General features: G+C 34.6%; 1 protein-coding gene across 1 annotated transcript in view; it reads left to right on the plus strand.

The window, feature by feature from the left end:
* Positions 1-3,967, plus strand: part of IL1RAPL1 (interleukin 1 receptor accessory protein like 1) — a 1,130,590-nt gene extending 1,126,623 nt beyond the window's left edge. Inside the window, exons 10-11 of the mRNA XM_006209422.4 lie at positions 1,773-1,943; positions 2,382-3,967. Coding sequence (XP_006209484.1) covers positions 1,773-1,943; positions 2,382-3,100 — 890 coding nt within the window. The 3' untranslated portion in view covers positions 3,101-3,967. The remainder of the gene's footprint in view (positions 1-1,772; positions 1,944-2,381) is intronic.
* The last annotated feature ends 11,395 nt before the right edge of the window (positions 3,968-15,362 follow it).

Genomic DNA, 15,362 nt, shown 5'->3' on the forward strand with positions numbered 1-15,362 from the left:
TTGTCTGCATATTCTACTAGACTGGAAGCTACTGACCCATATAATAAAGGAAGATTTTTATCTCATAGATATGGCATGTGAATATCTAATAAATGGACATTTCAATTAAATATTAACTGGTATTATAGCTTTATTTGTGCTATTTTCTATGATTTCTTAGTCAACTAAAGTGTTTACATCAACAAAATGATACCACTGTAGACTCCTGACATATGTGCACAGACATGGTATAACAAATATGATTATTGTTTTTTGTGAAAATTAAATTTTATTTGTAATATGTACAACTATATCCTGGTTGAAGAATAAAGAAAATACCAAATACCAAAATATGACATGTTTGGGATGATCTTTTTTTTTTAACCTTTTTTTTTAACCTGAAAGCTGCTTTAAAAAAGTCTCCCATAGCTAAAGATGTTTTCCCAGGGATCCTGTAGTGCAGTTACTAGTTCCTTGTACACCTATTTTAACTTTAGATAAAGTAAACAGCTTTCTGAGTTTTCTCTAACAAGTTGCAGAATGACTTCTAAGTGGCTCACAATTATAAGACTACTAAAATGAACACACACATATGGATCTTTGGAAGTGAGCTTTAGTGTCCCTGAAGGCAAAAGGAGTGTTCCAAAGCCACCGAGAGCAAGTCAAGGATGCCCATCTGTCTTTGATGTTTTGTACTCCAAAAGTTTTTAATTATCTATGCTAAATGCAAAGTTCATTTTGTTCTGGAATTTAGGAGTGTTTCAATGCAGCTTGATCTAATAATCAAGTAATATGCTGACAATCATCAGAGAAGCACAAAAGAAAGCTAAGGATATTGATATTAATAGACTCAATGTATTGACAGTATCTAGAATTGAGATGAATTATGAATCCTGATATCACACTCTGAAAAGGACATTGACAAATGAAAGACTAGGCAGAAGATAAATGACTTCTTCTTAGAAGCAACAAGTGAGAATTTGGGGATGTTTAAGTTAAAAAATTAAGATGAAGATAATGCATGATTGTAGCCATCAAATATTTGAAGAGTTCTTTTGTTAAAAAAAAGGGGGAAGGATGAGGAACAAAATCATATTTTAGAACTAAGTTTCATCCATTTTATATTGTAGTTTTGATTCTTATCATCAAACTGATTAACACGATAATTTGGTGATATTTTACATATGAGATAAGTGGAGATCCAAAAAACAATATGTTTTTCTATAATTCAGTGTGCTGATAGTCTCGGTCCTAAGACCCAAGAACCAGCTCCCAATAAAAAATTAATTATTCTAAGTTTGGTTTTATTTTCTCTTCAACGGAAAATCAGCACAGTGCACACAACCTAAAAATCATTTTTCCACAATCAAGCCCATTTCAGTTTTCTGTTTTTTATCAACAGAGTAAAATCACCAAAGGAAGGATTAGGTGGTGTACAATTATTTAGACTAAGAACATACTATCCAAATATGTGGAAGCCATCAAGATTCTTCTCTGTGATCTGTGCATGAAAAGTATGGAAGTTAACATTTCATTGCTCTTTTCATTATTTTTTGTCTTACTGTCTTAATAACAACAACAGAAAAATGTAACCCTCCCTCATACCCCCAAATTAGTTCCAGAATACTAGGCATTATTGAATTCTTAATGAAAATCAGCGAAGACTCTTCTTTGGTCTCCGAGAAGTGGAACATTTGGAGATGTTTATGAAAAGAAGTGAATCTTTTCATGTCCTATTGTTTTTTTTTTTGTAGAGTAGTGACTTCAACTTTACTCTGTAATGTTTTTGACAGATAATAAAGATTATGATGCATATTTATCATACACCAAAGTGGATCCTGACCAGTGGAATCAAGAGACTGGGGAAGAAGAACGCTTTGCTCTTGAAATCCTACCTGATATGCTTGAAAAGCATTATGGATATAAGTTGTTTATACCAGATAGAGATTTAATCCCAACTGGAAGTAAGTTAATGTTTTCATTTAAGAGTGTGCATATTCTTATTGTCTGTCTGCATAATCATCATTTTTTAGACCGGATTTTAACTTTTGGTTCTTCTCCGTCTGTCAGTTTTTCAAGAAAGAAATGTCATTGCGTGTTCATCTGAAAAATAAGTTTTGATACCCCTGAAGAGCTACTTCCATTATTCTATAAAGCATCTCATGTTATGAGCCTTGACATTTAAAGAAACGATATGAGCGATTTGTACCTGGGAAACTATTTCTAACACTGAGAGAAGAAAAGTCCATACACTATTCAAAGTGATCATTGGCTATTTTCATCTTCTCAGAGTTTTACCCAACAGCCAGCAATTCTCATTTAATGTGAGAGAGAGTCTACCGAGGCTTTCTGGACCAAATGTTCAATTTACTTATTCTGACAAACCCTTTTCTCTTTTGTAGCATACATTGAAGATGTGGCAAGGTGTGTAGATCAAAGCAAGCGGCTAATTATTGTCATGACCCCAAATTACGTAGTCAGAAGGGGCTGGAGCATCTTTGAGCTGGAGACCAGACTTCGAAACATGCTTGTGACTGGAGAAATTAAAGTAATACTAATTGAGTGCAGTGAACTACGAGGAATTATGAACTACCAGGAGGTGGAGGCCCTCAAGCACACCATCAAGCTCCTGACCGTTATTAAATGGCATGGACCAAAATGCAACAAGTTGAACTCTAAGTTCTGGAAACGTTTACAATATGAAATGCCTTTTAAGAGGATAGAACCCATTACACACGAGCAGGCTTTAGATGTTAGTGAGCAGGGGCCTTTTGGGGAGCTGCAGACTGTCTCAGCCATTTCCATGGCTGCGGCCACCTCCACAGCTCTAGCCACTGCCCATCCAGATCTCCGTTCCACCTTTCACAACACGTACCATTCACAGATGCGTCAGAAACACTACTACCGAAGCTATGAGTACGACGTACCTCCTACCGGCACCCTGCCTCTTACCTCCATAGGAAATCAGCATACCTACTGTAACATCCCTATGACACTCATCAACGGGCAGCGGCCACAGACAAAATCGAGCAGGGAGCAGAATCCAGATGAGGCCCACACAAACAGTGCCATCCTGCCGCTGTTGCCAAGGGAGACCAGTATATCCAGTGTGATTTGGTGACAGAAAAGCAAGGGACATCCAGTCCCTGGGAGTTTGCGTGGAGTCTGCAGTCCAGTGCCTGGAACTAAATCCTCGACTGCTGCTGTTAAAAACATGCATTACAATCTCTAGAACATGAGGAAAAACAGGGTCTTGTACATATGTTTTTTGCAATTTCTTTGTAGCATCAGTGTCTTCCTGTTTTACCACGTCTCTTACCATTACATTTTTTGACTTTGTTTTATATGTCATTGGAATTTGTAAATTTACATTTTTTTAAAGAAGAGACTTCTGTATAGATAGAAAACCCTTTTTTGCTTCATTAGTTTAGTTTTAGAATGGGTTTTCATTTCCTTTCCTTGATTTTGTTTTGCTTTTAACATTTCCTTGGGGTGCTTGGACAAATCTATCCGATGGGACAAGGAGCACCGGATCCTCTCTTGGGTTCTGCCTAGGATCAGCAGGGCCATGTGGGCCTTCAGAGAGCAGTGCAACGAATGCCAGCATTGCCATTTGGGGAAGAAAAAAAAAACCATGAGAAGAACACTTGTTCATAGGAGGGCCCCGCCAATCAGAGCCCTGAATCTCTTCCTTGTCCCACCTCATTCCCCACCTCTACCCTTCTAATGGCGGCATGATATGTAAACTCTGAGAAGGGGTGGGGGTGGGTCTAACTGTCTTAACATTTAATTCACTGCTCGTCAGAATACACTCCAGACCCAAAAGTGTGCTAGTCACTTGCCAGTGACCACTACAGAGTGCTAAGAAGAGAAGATCAAGGGCATGAAAATGGGGGAGAGTGTGCTGTTTCCGTTTTATAAATGAGTTGATGTACCCTTATATAAATATATATATATATATATATATAAAACACACAGCAAAACAAAAGAAACAAACAAAAAAAACAAAAAAACAAAAAAACAACAAAAAAATCAAGCCCTATATTTGATCACTTCCTGGAAAGGCATGAATGTGTTTGTGGCTGTTTTTGTTTAATATTCTACTTCCTCTTTTCCTTCTATAATTTTTCTGCAAATGAGATTATGTGCAAATGCCAGGCAAGTTAACTCAGAAGGGTGAATCAACACAAGTCAAAGTGAAATTTACGTTGAAGGCTTCCAAACCAAAGGGAAGGACAGGATGTGTCATCAAATATATTTTGTCACCTTGTATTATACAAAATGTTATATTCTAAAGAGTCAGAACAAATCTGTGAAACTTATTATGGGGTCCCCTTGTATTTAAATGTTAATTCGCTGTATTTAATTTTCAGTGCTATATTCAGAATCAAGTGTGTGGTTTCAGTTTGTGAACATAAGCAACACTTATTAATATCAAAGTGTTTATATAAGAACTCAGGAGGTCAAACATATGAATACCAACAGAAATCAGTATTTTCAAAATAAACATTATTTACACAAAATAGTTTTTAAATTAGATGAGAAAGTATTTAAAATAATTAATTTTACTGTATAAAGAATTAATTTTATTTTAACCGTGTAATTCTCTTTCAGAAACAGAAAGCTGATGCTCCCAGGAAATACATCCCTTACCATTTAGCTTTATGTTTGAAATCGATGACATAAGCAGCTAATACATATTCATGTTGAAAATGATGCAAAATCAATCATAAAGGAACTTGCAGAGGGCAGAATTGCTCAAGGGAAATATTACCTAAGTAGCTTTTAGTTTAAAAAAAAAATCAATGTGATGAAAACACTGATAAAAGAACTTACACATTACTTCAGTGACTCACTGTAGGAACTTCCATTCCAGTCCTTGTCTGTGGGCTTGTGTAGTGACTTGTATGTTTGGTTTCTTCCTAACACCGTATAATGAGAACACAGTTCTGAAGCAGCTGTGGTCACAATACTAAGGTGTGAGTAGGCCACACGCACTAAAACGTAAACTTCAGCAGAGTTCACTGGGGAGGGTAAAATTGAATTGCAAGTGTATGAGAGGTGATTATAAGAATTTTGTAACAATGCAAAAGTCTCATATTTGTGTGACAAGGGAAAGGAGCCTTGGGATGTACATTGATTTTTATTTGGTAAAAAAATGCTTATTTCCCTGACAACTCACCTGGGTCCTTCTCTACAGTCTGTTCTTTCTTCCCGAGCTCCCCTTGGACCTGTGTCACATTTTCACAAACCAGAATTGAAGCTGCAAGGACACATAAACTTGAAGGTCAGCTTTGCACATTGGGTTATTTTCAGAATCCAAGAAGGCCATTGTTTACTTTGTACTATGGACACTTGTCAGGGACTGGTGGCAGTGAACCTCATTGGACTGGATTCCAGATCCCCCCAGTGCTCAGAAAACTGCAAACATGGCAATGGCCTGGTTTCTTCCTTTCTTCCTTTCTTTCTTTCTTTCTTTCTTTCTTTCTTTCTTTCTTTCTTTCTTTCTTTCTTTCTTAAGTGTACGATGGAAGTGTGGAATAAATGTAGGGGAAGTAATCAGACCACAGTCATATTTTAGGCATCCATAGGTGTTAATTTAGCTGCATTGGGAGTACATTTTATGTTCTATTTTTAGTGTAGATTTAAGCACTTTGAATAGCATGATTCAGGGATTGATGGGTAATATTTGATATTCTCACAACTTAAAACCTTTCTTTTCCTCTAATGCTTTGTCATATTTTTAGAAAATGAAATAAATGGAGAAGAAGCTATCTCTGGCTTTAGAAACATTCCTACCAAGTATTCCTCTATCAGCTCCTTGTGAGAACAAATGAAGGAAACTGTCATGTGTTCACGTGCTCTATGTTTAACAAAAGTTATGTTAGAATTCACAATAAAGAGAGAAAAAAATGTATTTTCCCTAGTGCTTAGGTTTCATCCTTCTCTTTTTTCGGTGGGGGCTATGGGGAATAAGAATATGCTAGTTGTAAAAACATAGTTGGAAGTGTGACTATGTTAGCCAAGCTGAGGGAGATAATGGGCTTCTGGACTTGGACATGCGTGATGTTTGGCCTTGCCTGTTTTTCATCAATCGCTGCTCAGACTCTCAGTGACATATTATGGATTCGAAAGTCCACCTGGTTCTTTAATGTAACCTCTAGTTGCTGCCTGTGAGCGTCCTGCCCTTTATACTGGTGCTCAAATCTTTGATTATTTAATTTGTAATCCATTCCTTACGACTCCTATGGGCAGAGAAGAAATTTGTATCTCATGCAGCCAGTGGGTCTAAGTTTAGATCAATTATATGAAGTAAATCTAAGACACAATGAGTTAAGAGACCTGAAGCTACTATATTTCTATAGCTAAACAACTGATTGTTCAGTCAACCATTTTGTGTTTATTACTTTCTTCATAGTCTATGTATTTGAACCTTATGGACCTAAATACCTAGAGACTGCTTTCTTCCTTATTTCGTTATTATTTAGCATTTTATAACAAGAACAAATATTAACTGAGAGCCAATCCTAAACACCAAGTAAGTTTTGTTTATCCTAGAATCGTCGTTAACTTTGACAGATACCACTTATGTGAATTAAGATCACTGTTTCCAGGAGAACATTAAATCGTACACTTGTAAAGTATTTTCTGATTCTGGAATGACACCATAGTTCTCCTCTTTCTAAGAAGTGATTTTTATCTTGTGCTTAATTTCTGTCTTTGTAAAATTTAGTTTAAGTTAAATCATTAGTCCCAGAAGAAAGCTTACTAAATTTTACTTGTGGTAGTAAGATGAATGGAACTAAGAGAATACGTAGACACAAAAGAGGAAAATCCCTTACTGTTTGTGATCTGAACTTGCTTGTTCATTATTCCCATTACTGTCATGGTTGATTAAGAAAGGTGAACTATTGTTGAATGAGTAAGAAGTCCTACCTGCAGACACATATGCCCTATCACTGAAGAATTTTTTAACAATATATATTGTTATTACAAAGAGATGATGATGCAACTGAGTTCCCTAGTGGGAGCAGCATGTTCATGTAAACAGAGATATTCCTTGTCTTATCACTAACGCTTCCCACTTTATTGTTCTGAACAAAGAATGTAACCAACAGTCAAGTTTGGATTATTCTTAACAATAAACCTTAAACTTGGGTTCAAGGATACCTTGAGTCTATAAAAAAAGGATTAAAGGAAAGCCGTTGAAATTCCAGACAAAATTTTGAATGTGTGCAAAACTATGTCTTCTGGGATCTGAGTCTCAAAAGACATCTGTCACCTAAAAGGTTATTGATGTTTGGATTTAGAGCATATTCTCAGAAACTGACATTCGGAAAAACCTTATATCTTGCAGACTCTGTGATGGCTAGTATTCCTTACCTTCACTCATGAAAATTCAGGGAATGATTATTGTTCTTTTAACAAACAGAGGCAATTCCTCTTCCAACATAACCCAACTTTGTGGGAGACTTGGTTTATAGTGAGGAAAAACTTTCCTTGATGACAAGTAATTCACACCCAAATAAATGAGAGTTGACTAACTACTATGATAGTTTACTCATTTCTTAATTTACTCAAAAGATAGTTTGGGGGAGTGTGAAATCAGGCCATTTGGCATGATGCCTTATTTCATTAAACTTTTTTATGGTTTGGATTTAATCATGTTTCCTACAACAAAACTTAGAAGAATTAATCTAGTATAGGAGTAGAAGAAACAACCTGTTTTTCCAAAGGGATGCAGTTTTCTTATGCTAAGATTTAGAATTGGCTATATACTTTGTTTTCAGCAGCTGTGCTTTGGCCAGTTTTAGAATTTATGATACAACTTTGGGGCAGGACGAAGAATTTAGAGGATAAACTGAAGAGAGGTGGTAGTTATTTAAAGTTTTACTTTTTACTCATGATTGGCAACAAAATGAAAGTCTGTGCTGTCTCAATAACTAAGATACTGCCACACAGAACTGAAAGACCTGTATGAGTTTGGATAAAGGATGATAATTATGACTTGATCCTAATCCTAATTTTGTGTGTTTTGTCATCATCAAACTTCAGTTACATGCATAGAAAAGGCCCAGAATGAAAAGAAGGAACTCTGTTCTAATCTTCCATCAAGTATCATTTCTTCCTTCCAGGCTCAAAATACAAAACATCTCTCCATTATAGACACATAAGATAACATAAAAAGAAAAATTTCCTTCTGCTCTTTAGTAAACGTTCCTCTAAATAGTCTCTGAGTCCACTGGCAAACTCATGTTTCTGGATTGTTCATTAAAGTAAGTCAAGTAAGGCATTATTGTTTTTCTACCATTCGCTACCTTCGTTGATGCATCCCCCAGGGTCCACAGCCTGAAAAGTATTCTCTTACTAACAAAGGCAGTTGCTGTAAGTCATTACACTGTATTCCCTCCACTACTTAATGAGTAGAAACCGAAGAACTGCACATGAACTTGAGACTATTACATGTAATATTGTTGTTGTGTAAATTTCAGTCTTCATAGTCCAGATAACCTTAAGTTTCAAAGGGCATGCTGGTCATTACAAAAAAAAAAGATTTAATGTAAAATGACATATTACATAGTGCATGAACATGTGGCAAAGTAATTTGGATCTATCCTTACTAGTCAATGAGAGACTAAATTTGGGGACATCAGATGTGAGTGTTTTAGGTTAATTCTCAACTGGGATGAAGACATCTTTATGTTAGGATACATGGACAGTTGTCCATATTCCTTGCAACATATGCTCCTGGTAGCTAGACTCCTTAGAGTGTTCTTTCCACCAAAGTAGTGGAAATATGTTCATATAACTTGCTATTGAATTGTAAAAACTTTTGCATTTTCAGAGTTTGAGGGAACCCAAATAGGAAAGTGAATTTAGTCATTTTCCTCTGCTGGTGTTCAAGTCAAATTTTAAACTCAGACACTCTCAGAAATGTTTAACAGTCAGTAAAAAGTGCATTTTACATAGTGTTTCTCTTTAGTTTTGCCTACCCTCTTTGATTTTGTACAATCTAGAATGTATGTAACTCATGCGTAGGTGATGGAGGCGCTCCTTTTTTTCTTAGAATACTTACGATTATATATTTGGTTTTGCTTTGACTAGCAATAGGAAAATAGACAAATACAAGTGTAAAAATGAGAAATTTTAAACTTGAATTATAATTTGTGTTTTATAGTCGTTTCATAAGTCTGTTGCTCTCTATGAGTATGCTCTCTATATATCCTGTAAAAATAAATTTATATGTTACATAGAAATTCAAGAAATTAAATTATTTATTAAGCTACAAATGTTTCTTCTGGTTTCTACCTGATCATAGATGAAAATAAATTAAATAATGTGTTGTTGGAACCTATGTAAGTACCTTCGTTAATTTGATAACTCTTGTTATACTTTTCTCTCCCTCTCTGTTCATGTCTGTATAAGCTTAAACTTAGATCCTATTATGATTATGAAGAAAGGGACTTAAATGGCCAGTTGGCTGAACAAAGAGAAAAACCTTGTTGAAAAGTCAAGTGCATTTGCAATCTGTCTTTTTTGCTTCACTACTGGATTTGTGAGAAGTTTGAATCACAAACTCAATCACTTAGAAGTTACTCTCACATTAATGATCTTTTCAAGGTTAAATTCTGCATCTTTCCTTCATCTGTTTCATCAAATTCTTTGAGAAACAAAATGAAAGGAATGATAACGTGTGAATTCTCTTTGCTGTTTCTTTTCCTTACTTCTTGCTCCCCAGGTATTTTATTCCTTTCTTTTTAGGGTACTACTCACATAAGGACCTTAAAATAAAGTCCCCTGAGGTAATATTTTAAAGTGACCAAGATCTTTAATCATCTTATTTTTTTTTACTCTATTTGCACCTACTCGTAGTGCACAGTTATTCCTAAAGGGAAATGTTTTTGGCCTTATTTTTCATTTTATGTTAAAGATAAATAAGGTTATTATTTATTTATTTGGGGGGAAGGGATCGTGGTAAATCTTTCCATCACAAGCGTAACAAGTGAACAGCCATAAACCTCTCAGAATAAATGAGCGGTTTAGGCAAAATTCATATCTTAGGACAGCTGTTTATGAAACACTTATCAAAGATGAAGCAGAGATAAATCATTATGAATAATTGAAAGTAATATTTTTTAAACTATAAGATTATTTCCGGTTGGACTTCAAAGTAATTAATATATTTGAAATCTCATAAAGTCATTTCTACCTCGGTAGGGTTTTTCATTGTGAAAAAAATAACTTCTACTGAAAAAGAAAAATGTTATATGGATTATGACTCAGTGTGTCATTTCCGTATTGCATTTTAAATCGTGAATCATAGGATCTGACCTATTATTAAAAATATCAGGAGAGAACTCTATAGTTGAAGAGTATTTGGGACTATTTGTGCACCTCACACACATACATTCTCAGGAACTTTCAATCATGCTCATATTATTAGCAGGTGGTTAAAAGACTGATACTCAAGGAACATCTTATTTCCGGAAGATTCCTAATTGACATCAGATCTACATTGACTAGAAAATAAGAAACATAGAATGAAACAAATATTCAGAGAATTAAATTAGTGTGACCTGTTCACTTAATGCTGTAGGATTTTTAACATGTATGTGTGGCCTGTAAGAGTAATTCAGACACATTGCTTCATTAAGCTTGAATTTTCAATCAATGTTTAATGCCCAGTGATACTCTGTGTGGGGGAGGGTGGGGTGAAGTTCTAAAGGTTAGAGAACATCTAAATTTGACAAATAGTTTAGCCAATTATTTGCCCAAATTAGGGGTTTTTATCCCAGTGATATGTTGGTTTGAGATGGTACACAGAGGGAGATTTTTATTTATGATTATGTATTTGATTTAGAATATGTTAGGGTTTTTTTTAAGTAGTACATCAAACCTGACTTTATGGACACTATTTCTGGTAGAATACTGTCTACTACATGATTTAAACAAAATTATAGGTAAATAATAGCGTAGGGAAGGTGATAGATGGCAAAGGTCATCAAAGTCACTCATGAATGACTGGATTATGGAACAACTGCTAAGGCAGTCCAACTTCTAACTCATGGAAAATAAACCCCATAGTAGGAAACCATCCCAAAAATCAGAGGGCACGAGAACATGCCAAAAGTCTACATGAACAACAAACAGAACTAAATTAAATTAAGCAATGAAATATCTCAGTTATTCTATCGTCCTTGGCAATAACGAACTGTTTATGCAACTATGAACTTGAAAGGAAAACCGGACTCTGAAAATCCTTTCTTAAGTGGCCTCGGCATGCTTTTCCTAAATAAAATGGAAAATTTATTGCTAAAAATTATAATATATGAATAGAAACTGTGATTTTGCATGCTTGATACTGTGACATGAAGGTTTGGCAAGGGGTGAGATAGTTCTTTCACAGCATCATTCTTTTGGGCCTAATAGTAATAGTTCTAAGACTTGGGTGCACTTAGAATCACCTGGGAAGTTTTAAAAACTCCCAAAAGTCCAGAGATGTCAGATGAAAGTAGTCTGAGTTTGTCCCTATTGTTTTTTCCATAAACTCTCCAGGTGATTCTATAAAATAACCAGAGTTGCAAACTATAGGAGCCAAACAGTTGGGTCTCAAATTTTAGACTTCAGAACAATTGCCTGGACAGCTTGTTAAAAATGGAAATTCAGATTGAACTCCAATAGTACTGGAGTGGGGCCCAGAATTTACTTAACACACTTCACAGGTGATTCTAATGTGGAGGCCCACAGACCACTCACTGAGAAACACCGGTATAGGCGTTATTGCTTCTGTCATTACAGTTGCCATCACTCTTTGGAATATAAAATTACAGTTTGCAGTGGATAAATGTCACCATACACTGGGTTTTCCTTTTTTGATAATTCTTCCCAGTTTGTTCATCAGAACACACAATGAAGAAGTCCTTTAGGAAAACTGAACTATAAAGACAGTTACATTTTATTTGAGAATATTGCAAAAATAAGGAAAAAAAGAACTAGTCAAGAAAATCGAGTCCATCTTTGTCATAAATTATATGACTTCAAAAAGTAATTGTACCATCGTACAAGAAAAAAATAAGCTAATTAATAGTTGTGTTGATTAAAAAAAAACATACCTTCCTTCTAAGTGAATACAGGTTTATTGTCACTTCCATTTCTGTAAAGGAAGAAAATAGCAAAATTAGACAGGGAATACCAAAGGTATTGGTTGTGAAAATGAATACATCAATATTAAATTTGCTATTTTTTGACTTAATTAGCAGTTTTTTCCTCACATTAACATTAACATTAAAATGAATTTATCAAAAGATGAACTCTAATAAAGACTTTTCCAAATGTCTTTTACCATAAGAATCACTTGTAGCATTTGTTAAAAGCATAGATTACTGGCTTCACTCCAAAACAATAGAATTCCAGGAAGTTTTTATGATCATGTAATTTGGGGAATCCTATTCTAGTAAATGACATGAATTCCAACGCTACATTCATGCAGTGCTGAAAAATTTAGTTAATTCTATGTGGGATGATAAATTATATGCATCATTTTGCAGTTTCAGCCGAGTGATAACCTACATAGCAATGGCAAACCGGTTGGTTCTTTATTTCACACCTCAGTCACTTATTCTAACAATGTATTTCCAATGACATATATTTATCTCACTAGGGCTAATGTTGATCTTTATGTCCCTTTTTATTCCAGAAATGACCACCAGTGATGAGGCTGCTAGCTTTTTTCTTAAGAACATCCTATTTGATGTCTGATTCTCGCAACCTAATCACGTCACTCATCCTACGTGCATATTTCAAGGATGTGGCTTCTGTTGGTTAAGAGAAAATACTATTATTCACTCTTTGTGGTGTGGCCACCTCAAAGGGTTTCTAGAGAATTGGTTTAAGTTTTTCCACCCATATGCTAGTGACTTCCACAGCCACTGTAGGCCCTCTTATTATCTAGAGTTTTATTACACTAGAACATCCAAAAATTAATATTCAACAGTAGAATTTTATTGACTGCAATATAGACTTTTTTCTTTCTACACTAAACTGAAAGAGATAATATACCAATTGAGCTGGATTTATTTTCAGAACATTTTCTGGACAACAATTCGAAACTACCAACTTTGACAACATAAAGTATTTAGTGTGCTAAATTAGTGTACATTTGTGCATGCATGTGTAATGTGTGTGCACTCTAATAAAAAACACACACTAGCATTACATTTAAATGACCTTAATCAATACATGTGCTACATTAAATAAACAGTTATATGAATTCCCAAGATAATGTACTCCATTGCGAAATTACCCAGTGAATCATTTTTGCACAGGCTAAAGATAAATACCCAGGTTTCTGTTCAACTAACTTTTCTTTAAAAGGTGCATTTTATCTTAAAGGAGAGAGTCAGCTCATTCTTGCTTTTGCCATAAAAATTCTGTGATTGTTTCCATTTCCTATTTTTTCCATTACATGGTAGCCTTGAATTATTTATTTATAAAAAATGGGGGCGGCATTGCACTCAGCAACTATCATAAGAAAGCCTATGAAAGCACCAAAGTTATTACCGTGAGTTTCCTATTGTTTAGTCGACTTTATTTTTCCAGGGCTGTGAAATAACTTATTTTTTCAGATTCCATTTAAATTATGTCCTTAGCAAATAACACGTCCTCAGCAAAGCCTAACTTTAGAAATACAGTTACTGATAAGATTTTCTTAAGTTTTCTCTTACTTTACAGAATCTGTGCCATCACTGAAATGAAATAGAAACACAATAGAATTAAATGAGTTTACAACCGATGATCTTAGGAGTATTGCACCTTAAGCATTCTGCACCATAAGGTGACCTTGTATTCATAGTCATCTTCAAAATGGGCACCGGAATAACTTGCTGTGTATTTTCGTGAATAAACTGGACATGCGATGAGAAATTACAGGAAGGGGAAAGCAGATTCCTATTGGTGTAGCATTTGTGTTGATATCTTTAAAGATCTCTAAAGAGGTTTACGTTTGTGTTGATATCTCTACAGATTTTAACTATGGCTTCTAGCTCAGACTGCATAAACCGACTGTAGCAAGTATAACATACTTAGCATTTTGTACTTTCATTTTTAAGAGGGAAGGAGATCACTCACTAAATGTGAATGCTGCATATGTTAGCAATAGAGGTAGTGGTTTTGTAATTTTGATTGCACTTGCCTTAAATTTTTTCCAAAAAGAAATTATGTCTATAAACAAATGTTGATGAGGATGGTTAAAGAATTAAAGAACATTGTTTAAAAATAGGCAAGTTCTGCACTGATTATACTTTTTTACATAATTTAATGCATAATGGCAGAGTATATTTGCCAGATCCATGTACACAGAGTATATGAGCACATGATGACAGCAGTTTGTATAATAAGCACAAGGTGTTCTATGTTTAGATTAAAACTTAACAATGATAACTTTTGGTGTGACTGCTTTAAATTTCAAAACAAGTTCGATGTTTAAAGATAAATTTATTACTTGCATAAGAATATTTTTGTATACTATTGGGAAAGGTTTAAAAAATGGACTTGCTTTATTGGGAGTGCATTTTTCAGAGAAAATAAACAGGGTATGTGTCCAGTTTGTAAAATGTTTTCTTTCAAGATTACTCTTTCACTGGTTAAATGCAAGGATATGATGACTTGAAGTACTTTTTTTTTTGTGAACTGAACAATACCACCACCACCACCAACAGAAATAAAGCAATGTGAATAAGTTGCGTATGCAAACTTCTTTCAATCAATGTCAGTAGATCAAGAAAACAATAGCAAAGATCCATTTTTGTGAATATAATGCTAGGAATAATACGCAATGTGGTTTGCCATTTGATGCATGAGCATATATCCATTGTACGAAAAATATAAAAAGGGTTTTGATTTTAGGAGAATTTTTATTCTTTATGCTTCAGTCTAAAGTTACACTTATTTTCTAAAATTAAGAACAGTGAGACAATTTAATAGCACCCCATACTTCTTATTGCACATTTATGACATCAAAACAAATATATGAAGGAAGTTCTTGAATTTATAAAAGGTTCTCTGTGTACCTGGTTATTAGTGAATGTATGTCTTGGGCTAAAAACATTACAAGATTTATAAGAAAGAACATATTTACAAAAATGGTGTGCTTATATATACACATATAATTTTTTCAGTCTCAGAAGATATATATGTCCTTATACTGTACCTGTATTTAGTTAGATAGCCTGTTTTGAAATCTATAAATGTGGTTGTGAGTTGGTTTAGTGACGAAGGAATATCTACAAAGCTAAAAATGTCTCTTGAAGATTAAAATGAGAGGCTAGATCATTTAAGAAGACAATAGTCCCAGACAAGATGTGTGTATTTTCATTTATGCTTTT

The sequence above is a fragment of the Vicugna pacos genome, chromosome X, assembly GCF_048564905.1.
Source record: "Vicugna pacos chromosome X, VicPac4, whole genome shotgun sequence".
NCBI classification, from domain to species: Eukaryota; Metazoa; Chordata; class Mammalia; order Artiodactyla; family Camelidae; genus Vicugna; species Vicugna pacos.